This window comes from Zootoca vivipara, chromosome 13 (assembly GCF_963506605.1).
Source record: "Zootoca vivipara chromosome 13, rZooViv1.1, whole genome shotgun sequence".
Classification (NCBI taxonomy): Eukaryota; Metazoa; Chordata; class Lepidosauria; order Squamata; family Lacertidae; genus Zootoca; species Zootoca vivipara.
In genome coordinates this window covers 29,266,205-29,281,825 of record NC_083288.1, presented here as the reverse complement: position 1 = coordinate 29,281,825, position 15,621 = coordinate 29,266,205, and the positions used below count along the sequence as shown (strand labels likewise).

General features: G+C 39.4%; 3 protein-coding genes across 3 annotated transcripts; all 3 read right to left on the bottom strand.

The window, feature by feature from the left end:
* Window positions 1-335: 335 nt before the first annotated feature.
* Window positions 336-1,280, bottom strand: LOC118077876 (olfactory receptor 6M1-like). Its single transcript, XM_035101603.2, has one exon. It carries the CDS (start codon window positions 1,278-1,280, stop codon window positions 336-338), a length of 945 nt encoding a protein of 314 aa, XP_034957494.1.
* Window positions 1,281-4,876: 3,596 nt separating this feature from the next.
* On the bottom strand, window positions 4,877-9,704 carry LOC132592916 (vomeronasal type-2 receptor 26-like). The gene is made up of 5 exons (XM_060281148.1): window positions 9,507-9,704; window positions 8,436-9,263; window positions 7,201-7,413; window positions 6,440-6,566; window positions 4,877-5,781 (listed from the first exon to the last, which is right to left on the bottom strand). Exons 1-5 carry the CDS (start codon window positions 9,702-9,704, stop codon window positions 4,877-4,879), a joined length of 2,271 nt encoding a protein of 756 aa, XP_060137131.1.
* A 2,269-nt stretch (window positions 9,705-11,973) lies between these two features.
* LOC118077873 (olfactory receptor 2G3-like) lies at window positions 11,974-12,912 on the bottom strand. Its single transcript, XM_035101600.1, has one exon. It carries the CDS (start codon window positions 12,910-12,912, stop codon window positions 11,974-11,976), a length of 939 nt encoding a protein of 312 aa, XP_034957491.1.
* Window positions 12,913-15,621: the final 2,709 nt, after the last annotated feature.

Sequence of the window (15,621 nt, the reverse complement as noted above, 5' to 3'; positions counted from 1 at the left end):
TTAGCCACTTTAATTCCATTGAAGCAGAGGAGTATAAGCACCTATTTATTTATTCCTTTTTTTAACAAAAATGTCCACTTTCAAACTTCTTCCAGGTTACACACAGTGGGAAGGTGCACGTACATGGTTAACGACATTTCATCTTTGCAACAACCTTCAGAAGTAGGCAAGAGTAACAGAAATTAAGGAACCCAAGTTATTTCTCTGTCTAGGTGGAGATTTGAATCTGGTCTTCATGACCTATGTCCAACATACTACATGCTGTCTTATATTGACTCTCTCCCATTTAAATGAAAGAATCCTGAAACTCCAATTGATGGAATATCCTGCAACATTCATTTCTTAAGAAACATTATGATTTTACTGAATGAAAGTCTCAGGCAATCCTTCACCTTTTCATTCCTGAGACAGTATATGAAAGGGTTTAGCATGGGTGTCACTATTGTGTTCAGTACTGTGCCTATTTTGTTGAAATCCAGAACATTCCCTTTGGTCGGACGTACATAAATGACAATTGAGCTCTCGTAATACAATGATACCACAGTGATATGAGAAACACAGGTCGAGAAAGCCTTCTGTCGACCTTGTGTTGATGGTATCTTCAAGACAGCAACAATAATATAAATATAGGACACAACTGTTATAAGAAGGGAACCCAGAAGCAATATGCAAGATGTCCCAAAATCAACCTTTTCAGCCAATGATGTGTCAGCACAGACAAGCTTGAGCAAGGGGGCGCTGTCACAGAAGAAGTGGTTGACTATATTTGGGCCACAGAATGGAAGGCCAGCTGTTACAATGCTGGGAACTAGAATAATCAGGAAGCCACCAATCCATGATCCCAAAAGGAGCTGGAAACAGGCATTGCTGTTCATGATGGATGCATAGCGCAATGGGTAGCATATTGCAACATAGCGATCAAATGACATTACAGTCAGAATGAAGAATTCTGTTGAGCCCATGAGGAAATAGAAGTATGACTGAGTGAGGCAGCCCACAAAGGAGATGGTCTTCTTCCCCGTGATAAAATTTATTAGCATTTTAGGCATGACAGTTGATGTGATTATGAGTTCCAGGAATGAAAGGTTAATTAAGAAAATATACATAGGCAATTGAAGATGGGGATTGGCCAGTACTAGTGCAATTAATGTAACATTACCAGCAATGGTCAATGCATATATAACAAGGAAGGAAATGAAGATCAGTATCTCAACAGAGTGGATTGTCTCAAATCCCAAAAGGATGAATTCAGTCACAATAGTCTTATTATATTTCTCCATATTTTCATGCATTCTATTATATAGTAAAGATTATATTATTAAAATATAGGAAAAGAAAGAAAGAGAGTGGTTCATTAGGCATGTGCAGCAACCACAAGATTCACTCTGAATCCATATTTATAGCATTTGGAAGCAGCCTGATTGGTGCTGCAGCCAAAAACATTGTTCTGATTCTGTGTTCTGTTATTTGGAGCAAAATGTTATATGAAATCTGAAACTCTGCTTTGCTCCCATTGAGTATAATGGAAAATCTCCCACCAGCAATCAACCCCTACCCTATCTTCAATATCCCTTCCCCATTGATTTCTGGGTGCTTTCTCAGTCAGCTTCTTTGTATCTCAGAAGAGAAATGAGGTTGTTATTATTGAATGTCCAACCAGGAACTCAATGCCAAATTTGATGAACTCATATTTTGAACCAATAAGACTCTTCTTATGTCCTTATGCGGAGGTCAGCTGATATATTTTTGAAACCAAATTCTTCAGTATTGATGGATGATCTTGTACATTGGATCTGTAGCATAAAATTAAATAAATTATAAAATTAAGGAAGCATTTTTAAAAATCATGTTTTATTTATAATGCATTTCTAACTCAAAAACAGAAAGTTCTTGTTTCTAATTGATGATTTGCGTCATCAAAGAGATACATGTGTTAAAGTGTATGGGAAAACCCAGGGAGTAATTTTAGACTCTGGGTGTAGTGCTGTTATGAGGTCCTCATTAAATTATCAGGAATGTTACTTCAGTTGTGAAACACACTATTAATATTTCGTTTCTCTTCCCCCTCCCTACAACATTCTGCTTAATTCCTGATGAGTTGTTGAGTGGAGCAATACAGCCAGAACCAGCAGAGTCTAAAACTCCACTTGCCAAAGAAATAGTATTTATGTACTAAATGTTTTACAACCCAGACCTAAAAATGCATACAAAAGCTATGTTGCCCCAGCCTCGTGGTTAAAATGGCAGTGGTGATGGGGGAATAATTCAGTTCATGTTCAAAGCAAATGTACCTAATTCACATTTCCCAAAACTATATCAAACTGAAACACAACCATCCTTCATAATTCACATGTTTTTGAATTTCACAATGCAGTTAATCAGTCAAGTGCCATTTGCAAAAAAAAGCATTTACTATAGCAATAGTGCATGAGAATGCATATATTAGTGAAAATAGCATAAAATACATTATAAAAGAAGTATATTGAGCGAAGTTTCACATACAATTGTTTATACTAGGAGAAATGCACACTAAAGTGGTGATAAAATTTCAAGAGATCTTTCTTAATGGAAACTGATGCAGAAACGTGGAGAACTGAGAAAGTGAGAGAAACCAAAATTGGTCTATGATGCTACTTTTGGGCAGAGCTTGTGTATCCAACCTCAGGCTCCTATTTTCTATCATAGCAATTTTCAATCTACCTCTAATAACTCCACAAAAATCTCTAAAAGTCATCTGATGATACAGAAAGAGATCATATTCCCATGGCAGGATTTTTGATGCTTAACTTTACAAATCCCAGCAGGAAAAAGGTGGAGGGACAAACAGTGAGAGTCTTATTTTTTGATATTTCAAATATGTCCCCGTAGAAGTTCTAACAGAAGGAGAATATCAGATTAATGGAACCAAACCCTCCCTATACCCAATTATTTGGAAACTTCTCTGTATTTCTCATCAAGTTTTCTTTAATTGTAAGAATATATATATATATATATATATATATATATATATATATATATATAGATAGATATAGATATATAGATATATATGATATTCAGTGTGTTAAAATCTGTGTTCAAAAGATCAAAAGTTATACTACTATTTAATTATTCAAGCCGAATTAATGCTAATAATGAGGATGATAAAAATGTATACCACATTGCCTGCTTGTTTCTATTCAACTTCATCCATAGAAATACAACATTGGCCCATATTTCATGATACTCTGAGTCCGCAAAGAAGATGAAAAGATAGCAGGTTTCCTTATATTATCACTGAGAAATCCAAAGTATTAATTATTTCATCTTCTAAAATCATGCAATGAACCTCTGGGAAGCAATTAAAAAACTGCTATCCAGAGATTAAGAATTTCATATTCTTTTTTTAAAGTACAAAATGTTCAATTATTATGGATTGAATCAATATTAAAGGCTCTTCCACATGTCCTGTGCCTAGAATTATGGGTCTGAGTAGTTTCCCCTTGCTCCACTAAAAAAACCATTTTTTAGCTCTAAACTGGAGCAAACTTCAATCTGGAGAAACTCCAAAATGTTGTTTGCTCTGCTTGAGCACCAAGGAGTGGTTTTCCACAGGTGTCTGCCCCAATCAGCAGTCTAGCTGCTGCATTAAGCACCAGTTGGAGCTTCCAGAACAAGCCCACGGACAGCCTCACACGAAGTGCAATATAAATTTGCAAATGCATCACATGCATTTCATTAAATACTAGCTATACCTGGCCACACATTGCTGTGGCTCAGTCAGGCTCCCCGGCCTGGCTCTCATGGTGTCGGCCTGCCTGGCAGCCTCCCTGTCTGCCCGGTGAGGATAGGCAAGGCCCAGCCCAGCTCTCGTGGCATTGGCATGGGACCTGAGCGGAGGCAAGGCCTGGCCTGCCTCCCAGCCTGTCTGGCGGCCTCCCTCTCTGCCTGGTGAGGATATGTGAGGATATGCCTCCTGGCCTGTCTGGCGGTCTCCCAGCCTGGCCTGGCTGTCGCGGTGTCAGCATGGGAGCTGCGAGGTCCAGCCTGCCCTTCCTGCCATTAGCGGCGGTGGTGTTGGCGGCAGTGGCAGCTGCGGGTGGGTGGTGAGGTGTGACCTCCCTCCCTCCCTCCCTCTCCCCCAGGCAGCTATGGATCTGGTGAGGGAGGAGGAGGGGGCAGGAGTGTGGGAACATTGTTTTCTCCCCCCCCCCATGTTCCCTGAGGCATCTTTCATGTTCAACAGATGGCGCTATTGCTACACAAAAGGATATGGTGCCTGTTCCTTTGATGACCACTGGAGGGCACTATGTTTTTTAAGACAAAATCATGTTTTTACCTGTGACAGGTGTGACATCTGTATAATCTAAGATTATACAAACACTCACATATTGGAATGAAACATGTCAAACTCTGAACGCAATCGGTCAAGCGGTTTCGAAGAAAAGTCATCGTACACAAACATGGACATTTTACATTTTTGTATATATATAGATAATGTGAACAGATAAATATACCAGTAGGGGACTGAATTTTTGAAACTGAAAGTTCAGACCTGAATTTTAGAAGGGGCTGATTGGTTGGCTGGAATGAGAGTTTCAAATCAATACCCCTCTATTGCACTTCAAGGGGGGGGGGATTAATTTTTGTAAAGCTACACCAAGCCAGTGTAGTTGCCATTTTCTGCTCTATTACAAGGAGATGTTTGAAAAATATATTATGATCATCCCAATGAAAATGATGGCAATCTGCCCAATGGAAATAAGGTTTGACTCATACAACATTGAAATTTGAGATTTGTCTCAAACAGTAGCCAATCTCTGATTTATTTATTTTTTTGTGATATGATATCAGTCCTGCAATGAACAGAAAGTCAATTAATAAGAGGTTACACTTAGGGTTAATAACTCTTTTTTTCAATTAGGACCTTTCTTGTGTTCAGATCAGGTCTTAGAACAATGATGTAGCATTTTGGAAGAAATATGCAAAGCAAGAGGCCAGTGTTGGAGGCCAAGATGGCAAAAACTTCTACAGCCACTATGTATTTCCCCTTGGTGCTCAAGTAACCTGGAATGAAGGAGATCCAAACACTGCAAAACACCAGCATACTGAAAGTGATGAACTTGGCTTCGTTGAATGTATCTGGCAGTTTCCTGGCCAGGAAGGCTACAGTGAAGCTGATCATGGCCAGAAAGCCCAAGTAGCCCAAGACACAGTAGAACATGGTGATGGAACCTTCATTACATTCCAATATAATATGTCCAGCCTGTGAGTGCATGTCAGCATTGGGGATGGGAGGAGAAGTTAACAGCCACACAATGCAAATACCCACTTGAATGAGCGAGCAAAAAAGAACAATAGAGGTGACTACTTTCTGCCCTAGCCATTTCCTCATGCTGTTGCCTGGCTTTGTGGCCAGGAAGGCCAAGACCACCATGATGGTTTTTGCCAACACACAAGAAACTACAACAGAGAAAATGATGCCAAATGCTGTTTGGCGGAGCAAGCAGCCCAGCTTCCCAGGCTTGCCAATGAAGAGAAGGGAAGAAAGGTAGCAAAGCAAGATGGAGGCAAGCAGAACACAGGTGAGGTTCCGGTTGTTGGCTTTGACAATAGGAGTAGTCCAGCTTTTTAGAAAAATGTGTATTACCAAAACTGTTAATGCAGCAAAAAAGATAGCAAGGACAACCAATACAATGCCCAAGGGCTCGTGATAGGCAAGGAAGCTCAGAACCTTTTGAATACATTTGGTTTTGTTCCTATTTGGATATTGATCTTCTGGGCATTTAAGACAATGGACTGCATCTGAAAGGGACCAAGAAAGTGTCAGTAAGTGTTGCAATTGCTATACCTCTATTAGTTTGCATAACGCTGAAGGTGTGTCAATTTAATGCTGGATAATAATGACTTCCCATTTCACATCTAACTGAAAGAAGATGCTTCCAGTCCAAGTTATACAAACTTTGTCTAGTGGTAAGTTCCTGAAACATATTAAAATTTTATTCTGAATATCCATGGATAGGATAGAACTTTTAGTCACTAGCGGGCATAAGTGCACCTAAACATGTGTGATCAATTTCTTTGAAGATATTTCCCTTTCATGTACATATTTAATTACACTCAGCTCCTGTAATTATAGAATTAAGTTTATATTATTGTAGAGACGGAAAGAACCATGAGCATCATCTAGCCCAACCCCTTGCAATGCAGGAATCTCAACTAAAGCATCCACGACAGATGACCAACCAATCTCTGCATAAAAACCTCCAAGGAACGAGAGTTCATTCCATTGTCAGACAGCTTGTTAAGCTGGAGTCTCTTTTCATGTAACTCGAAGACATTGGTTTGGGTACTACCCTCTGGGAAAGGAGAAAACAACTTTGCTGCTGCTGCTTCCATATTACAGCCCTTTAGATATTTGGGTTGGCTATTATACCTCCTCTCAGTCTGTTATATCACCTACCTGTCTCATTAGAAAACATGTCTTCTGGGCACGGATTACAGCCATAACAACAACTTGGTTTCCCTTCTTGAACCATCCTTTGCTGTCCATGGTGACAGCTCTCAACACACCTAGAACTTGGTGGTATCTAATGATTAGAAAACGGATATTATGTCACATTCAAATTTCCATAGAAATACAGCTATATTTCCATTCTACCTGATAACCCGAGAACTTCTGACACTACATTTTCAGGAGAAATATCAGTGGGGATGGACAAACAACCATCAATGGCTCAGGGATTTATATGATGATTGAAGAGTAATTTCAGGAGGATGTGCAGATTTTGGGGTTTCTTGCAGTCTTGACTACAATAGAGTGTTTGTGTACACAGTCATGTTTTCACACTACACTTGAGTCTGAGAGCAGCAGAACACCATCAAGTCCCATTGCTGTTGGGAGACTTGCTCTATTTAAAGCACACATAGGAAAGATGCCCAGTGCACTTGTGGTTCCTGCGAGCAACTGGGTAGAAACAAACAAAACTAGGGACTCATAGGACTGCAGATTTACAGGATTCATGATCCATTTTGGCTCATGATCCACCCAGATTGAATCAGCTGAGTCCTGTTTGGAATGCACGTTCTGTGGATTTCTGCTCTGTCCCTACTTCCAAGAAGATTAATCTTACCTCTAAAACGCATGGGCAACAGTGCTGCAGCATCTGGGCAGTAACATATTTTCATTCAGCTGTGACTAAAAGCTGCTAAGTATTTTCCTACCTGTTTATGTCTGTCGTTCCACACAACATCTATCCCAGTGAGGGTGAACTCATGGTTAGGGGAAATACTTGCAAACTTGGGTTTAATGGCAGAGAAATTGTGGAAAATGATCCAGTTGATGATATCATAGCCAGCTGAAACTTCTCCATATTCAATCAATACTTCATGCCCTGCACCATTGTTAAAATGGATGTTTTTCAGTATGGAATTCAGCTGAATTGGAAGAAAAGAGAAGAAACAAATTCTGAAATTGTCCATTATTTATTCTGCAATTCTGTCCTGGGAGCAAGTCTCATTTAACTCAACAGGACTTACATCTGCATAGATAGAACATTTTGAAAGATCAGCCAGAACCCTGCAGGATTCATGACTCACCTCAACAGCTGTTGCATAAAGGCATCAATCCTGCAGGGTGCTGCTTCAAGGGGTATCAGGCAGGAAGGAAAGTCAGGGCTCCTACCTTCTCTTGGGAAGATTCAGCCAGTGGTCAGGTAGGTTTAGGCTTTTCCACTGGTTTTTCCACTTGTTGCCACCCTCCCTTTCTTTCTTGATACTCTATCACCCCCACCCCTGACAGCCCTAGATCATTCTCGCCCATCCAACCTAATCTACAGTGGTTTGTGGCTGTCACAAACCAACTCAACCAGTGCCTCCAGATAGACAAAGTTGGCTCAGGGATCAGCCAAACCCAATGCATAGTAGGAATAAATCATTATTCCTTCATGCCAGAATAGTTCTGTTCCCTTTTCAGGAAACAGAATCTTAAGAGAGCCAATGTGGTGTAGTGGTTAAGAGCAGTGGACCCGTAAACTGGTGAACCGGGTTCGATTCCTTGCACCTCCACATGCAGCTGCTAGTCACACTTCTCTGAAGTCTCTCAGCCTCACTCCCCTCACAGAGTGTTTGTTGCGAGGGAAGAAGGGGAAGGCAATTGTTAGCTGCTTTGAGACTCCTTAGGGTAGAGATAAAGTGGGATATCAAATCCAAACTCTTCTTCTTCTTCTTCTTCTTCTTCTTCTTCTTCTTCTTCTTCTTCTTCTTCTTCTTCTTCTTCTTCTTCTTCTTCTTCTTTGCACATGAATACAGCATAACAAACTTCCCTAATTCTCTTATAAACTCACCAACATACAAAACATTGGCATATTTGTTTATTTGTATTTGGTTCTCTAAGCAAACAGTTTTGCTCATTAGACATCATGTCAAGCTCATGGACTTTATTATGGCAATGTATTTACCTGCCATGATGGAATATTCAGCTGTTCAATTCTATCTCTTCTTGGTCTTGACTCATGGATGGCATGTAAAGCATGGGCTACAGCATACACAGCATTGTAGATGCCATAGGTCTCACCAGTCATATCCATATCAAATGTATACTCAGACAGATATTCCAGTTTCTCTTTGCCTGTGCACATCTTACTTTGTGAACAACGTGAAAAGCTGTCTTCATAAAAATAACAAACAAAAGCAGTTGACCAGAAATCCATGAAAAAGCGAATCACTGGCTTATCAGACATAAAGCTCCCAAGAAACTCATGAAAACCTGGCACAGGCTTTTTGTGGACTGAAAAAGAAAAGGCACCTTTGTATGTTTCTGGAGGTGTTACAAATAAACCAATATGCTGTTTGAAATCCCACCGAGCAGTTATGATCCAAACTTTCCCAGGATTGATCTCCCAATTTCGTCCCATGAGGTTTTGTAATCCACTCATCGAATTATAGTCTCCACTGACTATTACCACATTTATCTCACTTAAGAAAAGTTCTGTATATAACTTTGACATATAGTTGTGATAAGTTTCATCCCACACATATTTTGATTCTCCTACTTTATACTGGTGGGCAACACAAATGCCATACTGCAAAAGCAGAGATGTCAGGATATGACCAAAGCTTTCTCCATCATCATCATTTGAAACAATGAGCCCAACCCATGTCCATCTGAAATGCAAAAGTAGCTGAGTAATTCCAATGGGTTGGAGAGTTTCTCTTGGTGACATTCGATACAAAAATGGGACATCTGTTGTACCTCTAAGTGTAGACTCATATGCACCAAAGTTAAACTGATGGAGAAAAAACAGTGCTGATGAGAACAAAGAAATAACATATGTCTGAGCTGTTGTTGGGAGCTCCTTGAATCTAATTATACTATTAACTTTCAGTCAGTAGAGCATGAGACTCTTATTCTATGTTTAATAATTCTTTATATTAAATTTCCATGTTCTGAGATTACAGAGGTGAATTAAAGTAGCTCAGTGGATAACCAAGAAGAAAGGGGCACTGCAAACAGAAAGATACACTCATACCTGTGGAATCTTGAAGACACTTGAGACCGTTGCCACCTGGTAGGCATTTTTTGCATTGAGACCAGCAATGACAGCAAACACATCCTCATTCATATATTTCCTATTAGGTCCATTCTTTTGCACATTTTCTTGTTGTGTGAATAGTAGGTCCAGCATGATATCATATGTCATCTTTTCATCATAAAGGTTGTCATACATATGGGGACCCAGAGTAATATTGGGCAAAAGCTTTGGATTCTTATTGATCTCATGAATGGCGAACAACAAACCGAGAGCATGCTGATAATTATTCAGTACTGAACTACAATGAGATTGACAGAGAGTCAAGCTTACTTTTATCAAATATTTGCTTCATGCACATTCATTTCTGGATTGAGAAAGGGAGATGAAAAACCACAGGGAGGTAGGAACTGGGGGTGGGGGGAGAGTGGCCTCTCATAGAACAAGAAGTTCTGTGACATAAATTGTGAGTCAACCAGCATTGGTTAACTGATATTTGTGTGTTAATTCAAAAGATGTACATTGCTTAACCCAACTCTATTGAAATAACGTTAGATTTTCTAATTTCCAGACTGTTGCTATATCAGATGGGATTCAATAATATCCTGGCAAAATAAACCTGCACAATTGGAGTTAAATTGGAGCTCTTGCAATCCAAATCTACTTCACCCAAAGATCAGACTTTTTGTAATAAGCAAGGTGAATGTGAAAATGTGCTGAAAAGTGTAGGATAACATCTGTTTGCCTCGAACAAATAAATGTGAGTGTTCATTAAATAGTAAAAGTAATGGATTCTCAAGATGAACAAATCATGACTACTCACTAAAGAGGGGCTTCTAGAAGCCACTCTGGCCTGGATCTTTCTCTCTCACACACACCCGTCATTTAAGGCATTGAGTTAAAAATAGCAGAATTCACTTCTGTTGAGATAAATGCATTTCCTGCTTCTAAGCTACAAAGAACTTACGTATATATTTCATGACTTCTATGAGGAGGTTCATTCCAGTTTCTCTCAGGATACTGGGGATATACCAAAGAGAATATCCCACCAATTATGGCTTCTCCTGGTTGATACAAATTATCTTGGACACTAATCATATTACTAGGCTTCCATTTGGTATCCTTGGACACAAGAGAAGGGAGCAGCAGCAGCAAAAATAACAGGATGAAAAACCACCTGATTGAAAATCCATCTCTCTCTATCCCAAAGCTGCAAACTGGCATTCTCCACAAGACTCCCAACTATAATTGTTCTAAGACTTACCCACAGAATCTAAAATGTTCTGTTAAATAGCAAAGCAGAAAAAACAAATTATGGTTAACTACCCCATCTCTTTTATTGATCAACACACAGTTCTCATGACACAGCACAGGAAGGAGTGTTTCTTATCTGAAATTTTGTTGATGATGTTACTGTCCCTCCATGAAATGGGGGTTGAGGAAATGATAGTGATTTTACTAATTATAGTGTTTGTGAACAGTTCCCTGGTGTGATAACCGTATGCCTATGTAATAAAAAAGCCATATTGGTAACATCTGCTCCCTACTTTGAAAAGTTATATCCTTTGAAACATCTGTGTATTAAAAGTGTGTAGAACAAGTGAACCTTCAGAGGCTTCAGTTATAGCCAGGTATTGGCTAGATGTAGTCCAATGGGTTGGAAGTAGGACACACTGTTTTGGAGGGGTTCCACTCCTACCTGCAGGACTGCTACCAATGAAGAGGCGTGCAAGACTTTTATTAGGACTCTTGTGTTTATGCAGTGGTGTCAAGCAAACATTCAATTTTATTTCACATGCTACTTTTATCTATTCTATATGAAACCCAGGCATCATCTGGAGACTTAGTGTGAAGTATTCCTAATGTGTGGGTGACACCCAATTCTAGCTCTTTATATTATATGATTCAAGAGGCTTTGCAAGTGCTGGAACAGTGTCTGGAGGCCCTGGTGGGCTGCCTAAGGGCCAATAAATTGAAGCTGAATACTGATAGATCGCAAGCTTTGTGGATAAGTGGTTTCAGATCTAAAAACAAGATTGACAGCATCCCCCACCCCAGAGCCCAGGAATTTAAGAATCCATTAGCCTTCCTTAATTTAGCATGTCCTTCATTATATCTACATTATTGCTGGCCATAGCTGCCAAGTTTTCGCTTTTCTCGCGAGGAAGCCTATTCAGCATAAGCATAGCTGCCAAGTTATCCCTTTTTTAAAGGGATTTTCCCTTATGCTGAATAGGCTTCCTCGCGAGAAAAGGGAAAACTTGGCAGCTATGGCATAAGGGAAAATCCCTGTAAAAAAGGGATAACTTGGCAGCTATGTTGCTGGCCCTGGGTCATTTTATGGCAGTACACAATATGCTTTATAATGAAATCCTTATTTGGTTTATTAGCTGTTTAATGCATATTTTAAAATACAGTAGCATTGTTGAACACTCTTGTTCAATGTATTGTTATCAATACATTGCTATTATGTCTTGTTCAATACATTCCTTCCCAAAGCTCTCATTAATGCCTCTTTGACTTCCTTGTTCCTGAAACTATATATAATGGGATTTAGCATAGGATTGATTACTGCATAAAATATAGAAATCATTTTATCATTCTCAGGGGAATAAAAGGATTTTGGCCTCATGTACATGAACATTCCTGTGCCATAATAGATGGTCACCACTGTTAGATGGGAAGAGCATGTGGAAAAAGCTTTGTGTCTGCCACTAGTGGTGCGTATTCTGATGATAGCAGCAATGATGTAGCTGTAGGACACCAGAACCAGGATGAAGGGCAGCATTAACGTGCCTGCACCCCCTATCAACATCAGAAGTTCATTTAAGGTGGTATCAGTACAGATCATGTGCAGCAGAATGGGAGCCTCACAGAAAACATGATCAATAACATAGGGTCCACAAAGAGGGGGCAAGGATAAGTAGAGTGGGACCACAGAGACTAGAAAACTGATGGTCCAAGATGCTGCTGCAGTCTTCACACAAACACGGTAGCTCATTATTGTGGTGTAACGCAAGGGATGACACACTGCAACATAGCGGTCAAATGCCATCACTGCTAGAAGGAGACATTCTGCTGCTCCCATAAAGAGGGAGATATAGGTTTGCAGCATGCACAAGTGATACGATATAGTTTTCTTGGTGGATATCAGGTTGGCCAACATTTTAGGGACTACAGCAGTGGTGTAGCAAAGGTTCAGAAATGCCAAGTGTTGAAGGAAAAAGTACATGGGAGTATGCAGGTGGGGATCTGCTGTGGCCAAGCAAATTATACTAATGTTCCCAAGAAGGGTTGCAGCATATAGAAAGAAGAAGATTGCAAAGAGAAAAGGTTCCATTTTTGGATGATTAGAAAACCCCAAAAGTATGAATTCCCAAACTACTGTTTCATTTGTTGGTCTCATAATGCCTCATCGATTCCAACTATTGGGAGGGGGGGAACCTAGGAGAAGAGCAGACAAAACTACCTTTAAAATGTGAGAATATAGATGTATCATCATATATCCTAAACCTAAGTCCTACATCGAAAGTATCATTCATTAAATGCAAAATACAATTTATGCAATGTTGTTCTATAACTTCACTAGGCATATCTCCATCTATTTGTCAAGTCAAGTTGTAGCTTTCAGTTTTATGCTCTTTTGCTTATTTTAAATCTGGATGAGATCAGTAAGATTGTTTTCCTCCAGATGTAACTTATTGTTTATGATAGAATTATAAAATTGTGATTTATGTAACAATAACTATAAAATTGTGAACTATGCAACAATATAGGAAAGAAAAAAGAGTTCTTTGATCATACAGACACTAGAAATTTTGAAGATATAAAAGCAGAGCCGAGCTAGGAAGAAATAGAGAAAAATGTAAAAAAGTTGCATTAAAAAAAGCAAGCTATTTTGAGCAACGATAGTACAGGTTGACTTTCAGGTATTGTTGGATTAAACTTCCCACCAGCAAATAGTGAGGATTGGTGGGCATTGTAGCCCAACAACATCTGGAAGGCAACTCATTTATGATTTAGGAAAAAAAATTAATAGCTTTTCTAATCTTATTTATTATTATTTTTTGTTATATGCCTTAATAATAATTTTAAATATTGTTCTGTTCCTTACTTGCATGCAGCCTAATAATAACAATAGAAATAAATTTCATTATGTTCACTTTTCCCCATCTGAACATAAATAGGATTCCTTCTTCCCTTCCTTCCTTCTTGATTAATAGAAGTTAACAGAGGTCTACAGAAGAAGGGGTTTCTTCCAGTGGAGGTAGATATCAGATTGTATCCTTAAACTAGTTTTCTATGTATATACTCAATGCAGACTAGGTTAGGTGGGTGACTGGGCAGACAGGCTGGGAGCTGTAAATGAACTCCAATATAACTACAAAAAGCTGCAATATTATCACAATTCAACATGGCTGTGTCTTTATTATACCACAGGAGGGGTCAGGATAGCGCCACACAATTAGAGACAATCCAGTATGTTTATTCGTTCCTGGGGAATATAAACCAAGATAACAGCATGGGAAGCTACATTGCATGCCCTCCAACATTTCACCAATGAAAATAGGAGAATGGAATGATCACTCCATAATGATAATTTTACTATTTATACCCCACACATCTTAGTGGATTTTCCCCAGCCACTCTGGGCAGCTTCCAACATATATAAAAACATAGTAAAACACTTCTCTGTACAGGATTGCCTTTAGATGGCATGGCAGTCAAATAACTCCATATCCCCCAATATTTCTCCAATGAAAATAGGGATGTCCTAAGGAAAATCGGGACATCCTGGGATTGAATCAGAAACCAGAGCGGCTTCTCTAAATCAGGGATGTCCTTGGAAAACACGGACACTTGTAGGGTCTGACATTGACATTCCCACAGTACCCCTCTCTTCTGGAGATTCAATAATTGTAAATAATGGGAACCAGCCAGGAAGATCCCTTCAGCTCCACCTACCTCCAAGCACAGTACAGCTACTCTCATTGAAATAAATTAGACTTAAGATGTCCCATTGATTCCATAACTACCTTCTTCTGGATCCAACTCACAGTGTGTTTAATTCCTATTGTGTTTGGTCTCAAGCAGATTAGCTGAATAGTATTGAATAATATGACCTACTTGTATACAGTTCATATCACATGAATGCAGAAGTGGATGATAAAAAAAAAAGCAACCTCTATATTTTCTCCTATTTTCTATATGATGGCTTTATTAGTAGTTAGAAAATCCCCAGGCTCCAATTAACTTTGCATGTCTTACGTTTTACTATGAAATGGACTCAGCAGAAATTCCCACTCCTTTAAAAAGCTTACAGGATAATGGAAGGTTAAAATGGGCAACTTTTAAAGAGATTTCTAGGGCCATATTATATTGTTACAGATCTGGAGAAACAGAGTTGGGGGGTATAGCTGCCAAGTTATCCCTTTTTAAAGGGATTTTCCCTTATGCTGAATAGGCTTCCTCGTGAGAAAAGGGAAAACTTGGCAGCTATGTTGGGGGGGGGCACCCATAACTGCGAGAGTTGGGGGATATTAGAAATTATTACATGGCAGAATTTAGATTATATTTGTAGTATGAAAGGAAAGGTGCCAGACTAATCAAAAAAATCACCTGGGAAGAAGGGCCAACGAGGTATAATTACTGGACAATGGCCAGCCATTGACCTTCTGCCTGAACTCAGGGTAAATAGCAGAATTGGGAGGGGACGTTTAAAGGAGGCATGATGTCATGCAGGAAAAATGTGTCCTTTTGAAAAAAATAAAAGAGGTCTAGATACACTGAGTGAGTAAATAGAAGTTGGAGAAGAAGAGGGAGGACTCCACAAGTTGCTGCGAAGACCGAACTACCTTGGTGGGCTGGCTAAAATCAGGTTGGGAGAGAGGGATGGAGATGCCTGGGAATCTACAGTGAAGGAAAGGCTCCCCCTGAGATGTAATGCTGTAAATTCTCGCCAAGCCAATGTGTAAGTATTTGTACAATAAAGCATAAATACAGCAGACAAATCATAAGAATCATAATAAAACTGCAAGGCAAGTGAAGCAGCTCATGGAATAGCTCATAAAGGGATGTGTGGGACTGCAGATTTATAGGATTCATGATCCATGGG